A 13,162-nucleotide genomic window follows, 5' to 3' on the forward strand; every position below is an offset into this window, starting at 1 on the left:
GACGGAGGCGCTGTCAAGCATCTCAAAAGATGAATTTAGACAATGTTTTGAAAAATGGAATAAAAGACTAGACAAGTGTATTAGTATAAGTGGAGAGTACTTTGAAGGGGATTGAAGGTTTGTGCTTAAAATTTGAATAAATAAGTTAAAAAAAATAAGTTCGGTTTCTTTTGGGTACCCCATCGTATATATATTTTATGATGTACTTCTTCGGCTTACTGCTATATCCCGGCTGCTTACTGCTCATCTAAGGAATTGTGTGCACTTATATGAACATGGTACAGACATGGAATTTCAGAAAACACATCATATGATCGCTGTCCAGCCAGTCCATTGATGATCTGGCTGGACCTACAGAAAATATATCACATGATTTGTAAGCACTGTTGTGTGACATCATTGCGAATGCTTAAGCTGCACAGACACAAAGAAAACATTGCTGCTGTATTGTTGGCCATATGTATGTTGCAGGCATTGTCTGGCAATGGATTTACATGTCAATATTTAGAACTGGATATATACCATTCAACTCTCTTAGGCTTTACGTGTGTAATATTACATCTTTGTCTAAATATAAAGCAGAAGTCCTCTGTATGTGTTGTTTATACTATGAATAGAATATTATTTTGCACCATATTCTCTGTATTTTTGAGCATTACAGCACTCTCTATATTATAACTGATTTGATCACTGTGTTGCCAGGCACGAGTATGTAATCATGGTCCAAGACACAACAATAGATGAAGCTGTGTTTTCTATGTTGGCCACTCCAAGCAGCAGTAGGAATGGGGTTCTATGTGACCAGTTGCTAGGTTACACAGCGGTTCTTATAAAAGAACTGTGTTTTCTGTATGGTCCATGCCAGGCAGAAGCTATGTAATCATGGTCCAAGACACAATAGATGAAGCTGTGTTTTCTATGTTGGCCACTCCAAGCAGCAGTAGGAATGGGGTTCTCTGTGACCAGTTGCTAGGTTACACAGCGGTTCTTATAAAAGAACTGTGTTTTCTGTATGGTCCATGCCACAGCTATGTAATGAGAATAACCTAGGGAGGGACAGAATTAGTTCAAGGGCAGTTACAAGTCAGTCATAAACCGGAGGAGTGAATCCAGAAGAATGTTTAGTTCTAAGGTTCCAGAGTGACTGAAGGCAAAATTGAAAGAAAACTTCATGATTTGAAGTGCTAGTTTCTGTGTTGAGTTCCATTGCCAGGAGACAACTAGGGAAGACTGAGAATCCTAGTGCATGTGCAAAGGTGATTGGAAAGTGTGCAAATTAGCGATAGCACTGTATTTAAGTATGATTAAGAGAACTTATAAGCAAGATGCTAATAAATCCAATCATCCCAACTACAACCTGTTATAATCATCACACATACCACTCTACACATGACAAACGTTTTGTCGATGAATTTAAAATACAAAATATTTTAGATGATGGGTTTCATTTTATTTTATTTATTTGTTTATTTATATTTCTTATAAAACCTTAAGACCTCCTGTGTGGTCTAGTGGTCAGAGTTCTTGGCTACAGATCCAGAGGTCCTGGGGTCGATTCCTGGTGCTACCAGATTTTCTGAGAAGTAGTGGGTCTGGAACGGGGTCCACTCAGCCTCATGAGGATAATTGAGGAGCTACTTGAATATTAAAAGTAGCAGCTCCAGTCTAGAAAACCAAGATTAACGGCCATGGGGAACCATTTCACTGACCACATAACACCCTCTATCAGCAAAAGTTGGCACTAACTTCACCGACATGCAGCGGTCACCCAGTCAGTATAATTCTCTTGCGGACTACAGGCCACGGAGTATAAAACCTTGTGTAATGGTTTCAAATTTTATTCAAATTGAAACAAAAAATAGTGTCTGCAAATTGAGATATTTGCATATGTTTATAAAATGTTTTCCACTCTTCCCATTTGCTTCATTAGACCATAGAATTACCGTTAAAGAATACTGGAATAAACAGGATGTGATGTAATGAACTGTAAGAACAGAAATATCACATTTCTAAGGTCTTCAGACACAAAAGTGTTCTGCAGCCCACCCTTGTACTTATACTTGTATGCAAGTGAAAATTTATGTCAGTCATCTCTGCCAATTTAAATGTAAAAGAGAGTGTCTTTGTACTATATCATAGAGTTTTAATCATGTAATAGTAACTGAATAGCGGCTATTGGCTGGTTGGCTGGACACCGCGCCATAGCTCAAGTGGCTAGTCGCTGGTTTCTCACTGCAGCGGCCTGGCTTCGATCCCAGGTCTGGTCAAGTGGGATTTGTGGTGGACAAAGTGGCGCTGGGGCAGGTTTTCTGTGAGTACTTCGGTTTCCCGTGCCAATCTTCATTCCACCAATTGCTCCACAATTACCCTCACCTATCATCTGGGGCTGGTACAATAGGCCAGAAGTGGCCGCAGTACAAGGGACTTAGTCCCACCCCGCTAGCAATAAAAAAATGGGCTGGACAACTGAAGTTCAATTCCTGGCTGGAATTTTTCTCTGTGCCACCATGTTCAGATCAGCACTGGGACCCATCCAGCCCCATGTGAAATGGTTGTCATGAGCTCTGTCGTGAAACAGGACCTCAAGGAGTGTATTCTTGTGACATCACTTTATTATTCAGCGCCCTAACTACAATTCAATGTAACTATAACACAAAATGTTGAGCAAGTCTTTTCACAGTTGCTCCTTTCGTATTAACAACTCTCGCTAGACTGTATAACTGCTCTGTTCTCCATGTGGCTTCCACTGGCTTCTCTCAACACACACTGCCACACTCGGTCCTCAGCTGGCTTCTTATACTGTTGCCTGTTTCCTGTTGCCCTAGGAACAGCAGCAGTGTCCGCTGTTACATCACAGTGGGGAAGTATTTACTGGCCTGTTGCCTAGCAGCTCCCCCAATGTTATGTCACAGCAGGAAAGTGTTGCCTAACACAGCTCCTCTGCTGTTGCGTCACCACAGGGCAACGTTACTGGCAATGTGTGCATTATCACATCACGCTTAGTCCACGATTCCCAACAAGCTCTTTCCTGGTTGGCTCTTGACATCCATTTAGTGCTTAGGTTAAGAATACATAGAGCTATATTTTTACTCCCCCATACCTGTTAATGATCTGGTGCTTAAGCAGAAGTTTCTGTTAACATAGGTTCATCATTATCACCATTATTTAGCTGTCATGGAATTGGGCTAGTTTTTGACCCACTTGAGCGTAATTTGTCCTTCAGTCTCCACGAAGGTCTTCCTTGGTTCTTTTATCTGTATGGTTTGTAATTCTTTGACAGTTTTAAAAATCCGTTTCTTTCCATTATCTTGACATTCCATCCAGTTGGTTATGCATTACAAAATGTTGCCCAATTTGGGCTCAGCTTTTAATTCATTTAATATGTCTTCATTTCTTTCATAGTCCATCCAAGTGTATATCACCATTTGTCTTAGTAATTTAATTTCAACAGCTGTAATTTTGATTTTGTCTTTTCCTTTTATGGTTCAGCATTCTTACCCATATAAAATGGTTGGTAAGGCTAGGGCTGTATCAATTTTCGATCTGGTTTCTTCCTGGACTTATGATGGCTTAAAATTTATGTTAAGGAGACCTGCTACTTTTAAAAATTTAGGAAGTTCAGCTAAAAAGCTGCATGTCTGCCATGAGCTAGACAAAGAGAATCTGAAACTGAATATCTGGTGGGGAGTTACACACTGCAAAGCATATGGTCTTCTTTTCTTTGATAAGGAGACAGTTTGTTGGGGCCTTTATCTGGATGGTGCACCTCCACACTGGTCATCTGAGATGTTGACTTCCTAAACTGAACTTTCAGTGATAACTAGTGTGATCATGAGATACTCATTGACTGACCCCAAAATTCACCCAACCTAATCCCACTAGACTTTTCATTGGGGGTCACATCAAGAACTGTGCATATTCCCAACATGCAACACATACTGATTATTTGAGAGACAGGATTGCTGATGCACCTCAAGAAATGACTCCACAAGTGTTAGGCAGCACTGGCAAAAACTTACTGCATAATATTGTCTGTACCATGATGCCAAGGGGGGCCATGTTGAGGCACAGTGATCTACCTCCACACTCCTATGTATCTTCTGCCTTTGTGTAAAGTTTCATTAAAATATGATTACTTTGGCCTTATAATCATTTACTTCCATGTCGTTTCTAACAGATCACTATGTATATTAAACAAAGTTGGTGATAGTATGTGATAGTCATTATAGTAGAATGCTTAATTAAGCACTGGGACAATTCTACCTTTACCTTAGAATTAACTTAGGAGTTATTTATATTCTACAGGTTGTTTGTGGGACTGAACCAAGTCTTACCCAAATAGTGCAAGCATCTGTATATATAAATATATTTTTCTTTTCAGTTGAAGTACCTAACCCATGCCAGCCTTCACCATGTGGTGCCAATGCTGTGTGTACACAACGTAATGGTGCAGGTGCATGCAGGTGTATTCCAGATTACCAGGGTAACCCTTATGAAGGTTGTCGTCCAGAATGTGTGCTCAGCTCTGATTGTCCCACTAACAGAGCCTGTGTGCGTAATAAATGTGTAGATCCATGTCCTGGTGTGTGTGGGCAGTTTGCTCAGTGCACTGTTATAAACCACATTCCAACATGCACGTGTATACAAGGATATGTGGGCAACCCATTTGCATCATGCACACCTCAACCCTCACCACGTAAGTTACTTTCAGTTTCCTCTCTACTTACTAATGTATGCAGCAACGCAGCTAAGCTGTTAGTACTCATATGTATGACAACACAATACTGAAGTTAAAAGTCTTTTTTAGAGTGTACTATTTCTTCTGGCATGACATCTCAGAAGAGAATCTCAGATCCAGATTTCTTTATGTCTCTCTCCTAAAGCGTGAAATGAATAAAAGATTGTGTAAATATGCCTTTAATTTTTCTGTTAGTAAAAAAAATCACTTGAATTTTGATTAATGTTTTTCATAATTTATCAGCATACTGCATGTTCTTGCAATCCTGTTTAAATGCTCTAAAGGATACAACTTCTTGGAAAATGATCCATTCTGACTCCTGAGGTAGTCTATTCACCTTTGCTATGTTCAGGGTGGCATGTGTTATTAGCACACAGTGTGCTAAGAAATGACTTTGTGACATGTTTGTAGATACAGATGCTACACATATTTTGAAAATTAATCATACTAATCAATTTTGAACTTTTACTTTACCCTTACAGTAATGTCAGAATGTCTTGGAAAGCAACAGACTAGCTCCTGTAATCCATATCCAGATGTATGGAAAATTAAATTTCCAAATCTCATAATTCTAATTGTCAGTAGTAATATGTATTAGCTATTTATTTGTCATAATAAAGTTGTTGAATGATAGGGAAAGGAAATTGGTATAGATTGTATGAAGATTGAGTTAAACACAAGAATGAGGCAAAACCTAGGAATGAGCTGTAAAATTAATGCACTGCATGAGAGCAGGAAATCAGAAGTGATAAGGCTATAATTATGATTAACTGTACATTAATTATGTGGGACTTCAGTTCAGGGAAGGAGAAAGTGGGAAACTTTAGAAGAGTTTTCAGATTTTCATGGCAGTAAAATTTTTTTTGTGGTCTTCTGGGTTACATCATGTGTAGTCCCACAGGTCTCCATCTTCATGGTAGAAGTCTATCCTGAAGATGAAGCAGCAGGTTCAATGAAAATTTATGAACCACCTGCTAGACTCTATGTCATAATAACTCAGAGACTGCAGTGGTGCTTCGTTTTCGCTTTACATACGTAGAAGGACACTGCAGTGTCTCCACTGCTCTGATAGTGTCCACTGTGGCCTCCTTGTTAGTGACTTCTTGATGCTTCCCTACGACCTTTATTTCCTCTGGATTCGCCTCCAAATCCTTGGCCTTCATGTCTTCCAGGGCAATCTTAATTTCGGCTTCCCTTGGTTCATGGCCTGTTTCTATCCTGGCCTTCACCTTCCCTAGGCTAACATTCATCTGAGGATTCATCTTCTTGAAGCCAGCTTTTATCTCCTCTCGGGATTGTCTAATTTCAGCCATCATCTCCTAATGACCGGCTTTCATCCTTAGATTGGCATCCACATTGACTTGGTTGGTTCTTATTTCAGCCTTCATTTCAGCCAGCAGCCATGCCATCATTCGTTCAATCTCCATAGTATGGCGATATAATCTAATGTGATCTTCAGTCCAGTAATTCAATCAAATCGATCACTCACTCCTGGCCCACTTATAGCAACATTTGTCATGTGATAGAGTGACTACAGATGGGATTTGGATTGGTAACCAGATTTATTGGGCTCTTAAGACTTGTGACTACAAGTAACTGTGGCACTGTCGCTAATTCACACACTCTGCAGTTCAATACAGCAAGCACTAAGTCTTTTCTGTCTTTTGGATAACGTCTTCCAACAGTGAACATTCCTCCACTCTCAGGCTCACGTCCTCATAGGCTGGCATCTCCTAGCTCCTTGCTGACTGGCTGGTATCTGTTTCACAAGTAACTACTCAAGTCAAAATCAAAGTCAAAGTTATGTTAAAACCAACAGTCAGTCAGCCAGTCTTTCTTGGTGTCAAGCCCCATCTTGGGCCCGAGACCAAACTTCTGTTACTGTCAGACAGTAGTGGGCTTATTGATATGGGGAGCCCTCTCTGACGAGAGGATGGGACTCTCATTTACAATTGCTGCTGTCCCTCACTATCACAGCCATTCTTGGTCCTGAGTCCCATGGGACTCAGGACCATATTTTACTGTCTCATATTCAACAGACGCCTTTTTTGCAGCTGTGATATTGCGTAGTCATGCAGCAGTTGGGGGAGACCATGCAGAAAACACCGCTTCCAACAGTTCTTCTACTGTTGCTGCACTGACGTAGCATTTTATGTTCCATTGTTGCTTCACTTTTGTGCCATAGCTGACATTTCTTATGGTTAAACTATTCTGGCTTTCAGTGGACATGCACAATATTAATGACTTTTAATTTACAACTTGCGTTTAAGAGTAATATAAAAATATTTAGTTTCAAAGTTTGTGATATAACAGTTCTATTTTCTTACTGCACTGTCTTTCTAACTGTGACCCAGCGTAATGTAATCTCTTATCATTTTGTAATAAAAAATACATTTTTCAGCTCCTACTCCACCAACAGTTGTGAACCCATGCCAGCCAACTCCATGTGGACCTAACAGCAGATGTCGAGCTGTGAATGGGCAAGCTGTGTGTTCATGTGAAGATCAGTACATTGGCTCACCACCAAATTGTCGTCCTGAATGTGTAATCAACAATGACTGCCCTCAGAATCGTGCGTGTAATAAATTCAAGTGTGCAAACCCATGTTCTGGAACATGTGGTGTTGGTGCTCGGTGTGAAGTTATCAACCACAATCCTATCTGCAGCTGTCCATCAGGCTTTACAGGAGATCCTTTCACAAGATGCTACCAAGCACCACCTCCACCTCCACCTCCACCACCAGCACCCAAGCCAGCTGACCCATGTGTACCTTCACCCTGTGGGCCCAATTCAGACTGTCGTCCTGTAGGAGACCAACCTGCCTGTACATGTTTGCAAAACTTCATTGGATCACCACCAAATTGCCGTCCAGAGTGCATTGTCAATACTGACTGTGACCCAACAAAAGCTTGCATTGCCAGCAAGTGTAGAGATCCATGCCCAGGATCATGCGGAGTGAATGCGGAATGTCGTGTTCAGAATCACATTCCAATTTGTACATGCCTGACTGGATATACTGGAGATCCCTTCACTCAGTGCTCTCTCACCAAAGGTAAAATATATCTCTATCCTCTGTGATTAACAAAATATATTTCAACATTTCCATTACATAATCAAACACTTGTGGTTTCTCTTCATATGTTATGAAAGGCAGTATTTTGGTTTTAATATTTTGAAGGAATTGGTTTTTTCTTCTTCACGCATTCAGAGTTGATCAGGGAATATAGGCTTTTAATATTAAATATCAATGTGGAATATTCCTGAGCAGTTCAAAATTCAAACTGTTGACCTATCCACATAAAACTATGAGTATATACATAGTCCATAAAAACAAGAATTGTCCCACAGAATAATATTTATATAGGAAGGCACAATTTTGTCTTCAGATACAGCACAATATTTTAACTTTTCAAAGAAAAAAAACATATTTCTATTTACTGATATTAATTGAACCTATTCTTATAGAAATATCTGCTTTTCAGTCTAGCACATAATTAATAAACAAATTGTTATGGAAGAAGATAACTGAAAACTCCATTTATGTTTAGCATTTAGCACAGATGTACAATTATAAACCAGAAATTCTTTCCGTTGTGATTTACTAAGTGTTCTTTTATGTCACTCACAGTTCAGGAACCATTTGAGACTGATCCATGCAATCCATCACCATGTGGTCCCAATGCACTTTGTAACGCTGGTCAGTGCACATGCCTACCAAACTACTTTGGAGACCCTTATGCCAACTGCCGTCCTGAATGCACAATGAATGCTGAATGTCCATGGAACAGAGCCTGTAATAATCAGCGCTGTATAGACCCATGCCCTGGAACCTGTGGACAGGGTGCTCGTTGCGATGTAGTTAACCATATACCAACCTGCAGCTGCCCAGAAGGCAGTACTGGTGATCCATTTGCTTCATGCAGACCTATACCTCCACCAGTCGGTGAGTAATACTGGTTACTTCTTTAAGTAATTTGTAATAGAATGAAGTGAGTATCCAGTAGCAGAAATCCACAGGTGTTGATATTAGGTTAACAGACAAAAACTACAATAATAAAACATCATTAGTTTTGGCATTTTCAGTATAAAGACTGCCATCTGAGAGGCAATATTAAGTTGGCTTACCACAAAATTAAGATAAATCCAAAGTTAGCTGTGTTTTTACTCTTTCACTGTAAGAACAAAAGGATCAGTTGTGTGTTAACCAATATTATTGTTAATTGCCAGAATTTTGATATTACTTGCATTAGTTCATATTTCCATATGTAACTTTATATATACAATTTCTTATTAAGTTCGTCACAACACAGCAATACAGTGTTCAAGGCTAAATTGTCTTTGCTACATGTTTCGGCTATTCATAGCCATCATCAGGCAAATACATGATAATCATGTTTTCGCACTAGTGAACTGCAGTTATGTAGTAAGTCTGGATACTTGACAATTGACATATTATAAAACACATGGTATAAAAATTACAATGAAATATAAACTTATTATGAAACAAGAGTTATTTCATCAAATAAGGTTAAAACTATTCAAGTGATAATCTATATCATGAAGTCAGTCATTGCAATCTTGTATTTTCCTGCAGGCGTGTTATATTCTAGACTTTAGTATGATAAACTGTTTGGAGGCCCATGAAGTATAGCTTTAACATTAATTGTTTGGTCGGTGCCTCATCATACGATCTCTTTATGTCCGTTTTGTAGGCAGTACAGATTGCAACTCACTAGTACTAGTACTAGTGTTAAAACATGATGATCATGTATTTGCCTGTTGATGGCTATGAATAGCCGAAACATGTAGCAAAGCTAATTTAGCCTTGAACACTGTATTGTTGTGTTGTGACGGACAATAAAAAATTGTATATAATAACACAACAGGATGCATGAAATGAAAATTAACTTTATATATATATATTGTAACGTGTTTTTGCCACTGAAGACGCTGTTCGGCTTGTTAACTAGTTTATTTACAAGCTACAAGTCCAAACTCAATTAATTATAACAATGTTATGGGTTTAAACACTTTACAAACCCTACACACAAATCTCTTCACACTGTCCTCAGTAGTCTACACGTATTCATAGTACGATACGGGTGCTATACAAGTGTCACTGTATTACACACTCCAAATTACTTTCTCAGTTATCACTGATTATCACACGCGTCTGGTGCTTCTTTCCGTGACTGCTGCTATACTCCAACTGTCTTCGTAGGCAGTGTAGTTATCTTATAAACCCTCAGCCGGACAACGGGAAACGCCTTGCTTCCTTGTTGCCTAGTCGCTGTGTTTACAGGTGTTACTGGCAACGCTGTCGGGAGTTGTTTAGGGCTGCATAGCAACCGCGGCATCCCTTGGTCACGTCACCACTGGCGGGGTAGGGGAAGGAGTGTTGACTTTCCTGTTACCCTAGTAACGACAGCTTCGATGCCGCCACGTCACCGCTGGGGATGGAGGGGTTGTCCTCCATAGTGCAACACGTCACAATATATATATTTTTTCACTTCTCAGATATGCACAGTAATTTATAGGAACCCAATTCCAATTTTATCAGCTTTTTGGTCATGGAATTTCCAAGAATGAAATAAATACTTATATAATTTATTATTTGCTTGGTTGAATGGGGTATGTTTCTTCACATTGCATAATTGTTTCATCTACAGCAGTGAAAGGATTAAACCAGACTCACTTAATGTCACTGCATAATACATTTTCATCACCACCAAAATGTGTGACTATGATAAAGAGAGTGTCTCTTACAGTCATGTGTATGAATGACTACTTAAAATGAATAAGACAGTAAATTTAATGCAAGAACAGTCAATATTTGTCATATTTCAATATTAAAAAAGGACCGACAAAAATTTAACTTACAAGCACCATGTTTCTGGATCTTCCTTGAACAGAAAGTAGTTATTCATACCATAAACAACACTGTTTGTTATGGATTCCACACATTTACCATAAACACTCCAGAGCCCTATCCTGAGTGGGTTCAGGGAAAATAATTAGTATTATTTCTAATAGACTGGAGAAAGTGTGTAATAGAGAATAAAGCTGTCCCTGTGCTTAATAAAGCACCATACCTGGAGTTATATATATGGAGGAATGGAAGTATGGCTTCGTGCATTCTTAACCTCAGTACTGAGTGGCAGCTAGTGGTCAGCTTCATGCATCAGCCACTTTACTCCTGGTGGAAGAGACCCCAGTACCCATTAAATAAGAAGGTGAAATTAAATCCCAATTCCTTGATCATCCAGCTAGTTGTTATACCAACAGAGCTGTCTCAGATCTAACTATATATTACAAAAATAAATATTTCTCATGCTGGTAGACAACCCAGTAGGCAGAAATTTACTAATGAAACATGTTTTTTTCTCACAATTTTTTTCTCACAAATTTTATCATTTGATTTATTACATTTTTGCAGTCCCATCACGACCCTGTGAACCATCACCCTGTGGACCAAACAGCTTATGTCGTGTTGTGAACGACCACGCTGTATGCTCATGCCAACCTGGACTAGTTGGGAATCCACCATCTTGTAGGCCAGAGTGTGTGGTTAGTGCAGAATGTCCACTAACACAGGCTTGTCTTGCGAGCAAATGTCGTGATCCCTGTCCAGGCACATGTGGTCAGAATGCTCGTTGTCAAGTTGTCAATCACAATCCCATTTGTAGCTGTGCTGCAGGCAACACTGGAGATCCATTTACAAGATGCTATGCTGTACCAGGTAACAGTCTATATTTAATTTACATATGTGTTTCTACATATATCACCCATTGTCATTTCCACTAGTATAGTCTGTCCTGTGACTTAAGTATTCTTCAATCTTTAGTCTCCTCTTGTTTATTCCTTTGGATGTCTTCCCTCATTTAATATATCCAACTTGTTCATGGCTAAATTATTTAGCATTCCAAAGTATTTTCTTTTCTGCTGTTAGATATAATTAAATATGCATATAGATTCAAAGAGTAAAAAATGTTTAATTGTGTTGTGTTGGTTACAGTGGATAGCAACTCTTTCTACAGAGTTCCCTCATCTATAAATGCCTTATTTATCTGAATCTAAAAGTTTCCTCCATCCTTTCTCTCCAGTTGAGCGTGTCAGAAAGCATAGATTATCATTATTATCATTATCATTTATTATCATTCAACAATCCATGCATACAGGTATTACAACCATTTGGATAAGGAAATTGTCAGTTTTACATCTAATTCTCGTGCATATCTTTACAGTATACAATGTACCACCCTAATATAGGGGGTTTTTCAGCTGAATAATATTATCTAGATCTAGTTACCGTTAATTTCATTGTCTTTACACAAATACAACAGATTAATCAGCTGTGTATTACATTTACACACTTGAAAAATCAAAAGACGTAAATTCATCTACAGAATAAAAGGAATGTTTCAGCAAAAAAGATTTTAATTCATTTTTAAATGAGTTTAAATGAGTTAAATATTCCCTTTGTTTTATTTGATTGGGGACCTTATTATACAAACTAATTCCCATATTTATCACAGTACACAGTTACATATCACATATGTACAGTGCTGTACATGAAAATTTAATTTTCTTCGTGTGTTATAATTATGAATGTCCGAATTTATTGCCATAAAAGCCTTGTATTTTTTGATAAAGCATATTACCTCCAATATATACAGAGAAGGCAATGTAAAAACATTGTAATCTTTAAAAATTTGTCTACATGACATGCGACTAGTAATACCACTAATCACTCGAAGAACCCGCTTTTGCAATTTAAGAATGCTTTTACTTTCCCCATTCCCACCCCACAATAAGATACCATTTCTCATACATGACTCAAAATTAGAAAAATAAATAATTTTTATCATATATGAACTCATTATTTCTTTTAATATTTTCACCATATAAATTACTTTGCATAGGTTTGCTTTTAGAAACTGAGCATGAGCACACCATTTTAGGGTTTCTGTCATGTGAATTCCAAGAAATCTCAGTTCTGACTGATATANACACAAAACTTAATATTACTACTGCTACAAATGAAATTACCAGGCCAGTTGATGAGACTTAACTAATAATGGTTATTTCATGATATTTTGAATATACAAAGCAGATTATCTCCTTCACAATCACCAAGTTGGTTAACTGAAGTAACTAGACATGAAATTTGTCGGCATGCCATCGTTTTTATGATTTTCATTACTCTTTAAAACAACCTTAGTGTTGTCCCTAATGCTCATATAACTTTTGTGATCATTGTTTACATTTAAATCTTCCTAAAAATTATACTTTGTTAAGATCTTTCATGACCTTTTAATTAAAATATTTTGACTCATCCAGATCTTTCTTTTAAATTAAAATACTTGTGATACCTGATTTTGTTTACATGATGAATAACAACTGATGAATACAATAGAATTCATA

General features: G+C 38.2%; 1 protein-coding gene across 1 annotated transcript in view; it reads left to right on the forward strand.

The window, feature by feature from the left end:
• Nucleotides 1-13,162, forward strand: part of LOC111868671 — a gene marked incomplete at its 5' end in the record, with an annotated part of 256,954 nt that overhangs the window by 225,093 nt on the left and 18,699 nt on the right. Inside the window, 4 exon segments of the mRNA XM_033753134.1 lie at nt 4,382-4,696; nt 7,140-7,790; nt 8,367-8,681; nt 11,175-11,477. Of these exon segments, the coding sequence (XP_033609025.1) occupies nt 4,382-4,696; nt 7,140-7,790; nt 8,367-8,681; nt 11,175-11,477 (1,584 nt within the window).

This window comes from Cryptotermes secundus, unplaced genomic scaffold (assembly GCF_002891405.2).
Source record: "Cryptotermes secundus unplaced genomic scaffold, Csec_1.0 scaffold832, whole genome shotgun sequence".
NCBI lineage: Eukaryota > Metazoa > Arthropoda > Insecta > Blattodea > Kalotermitidae > Cryptotermes > Cryptotermes secundus.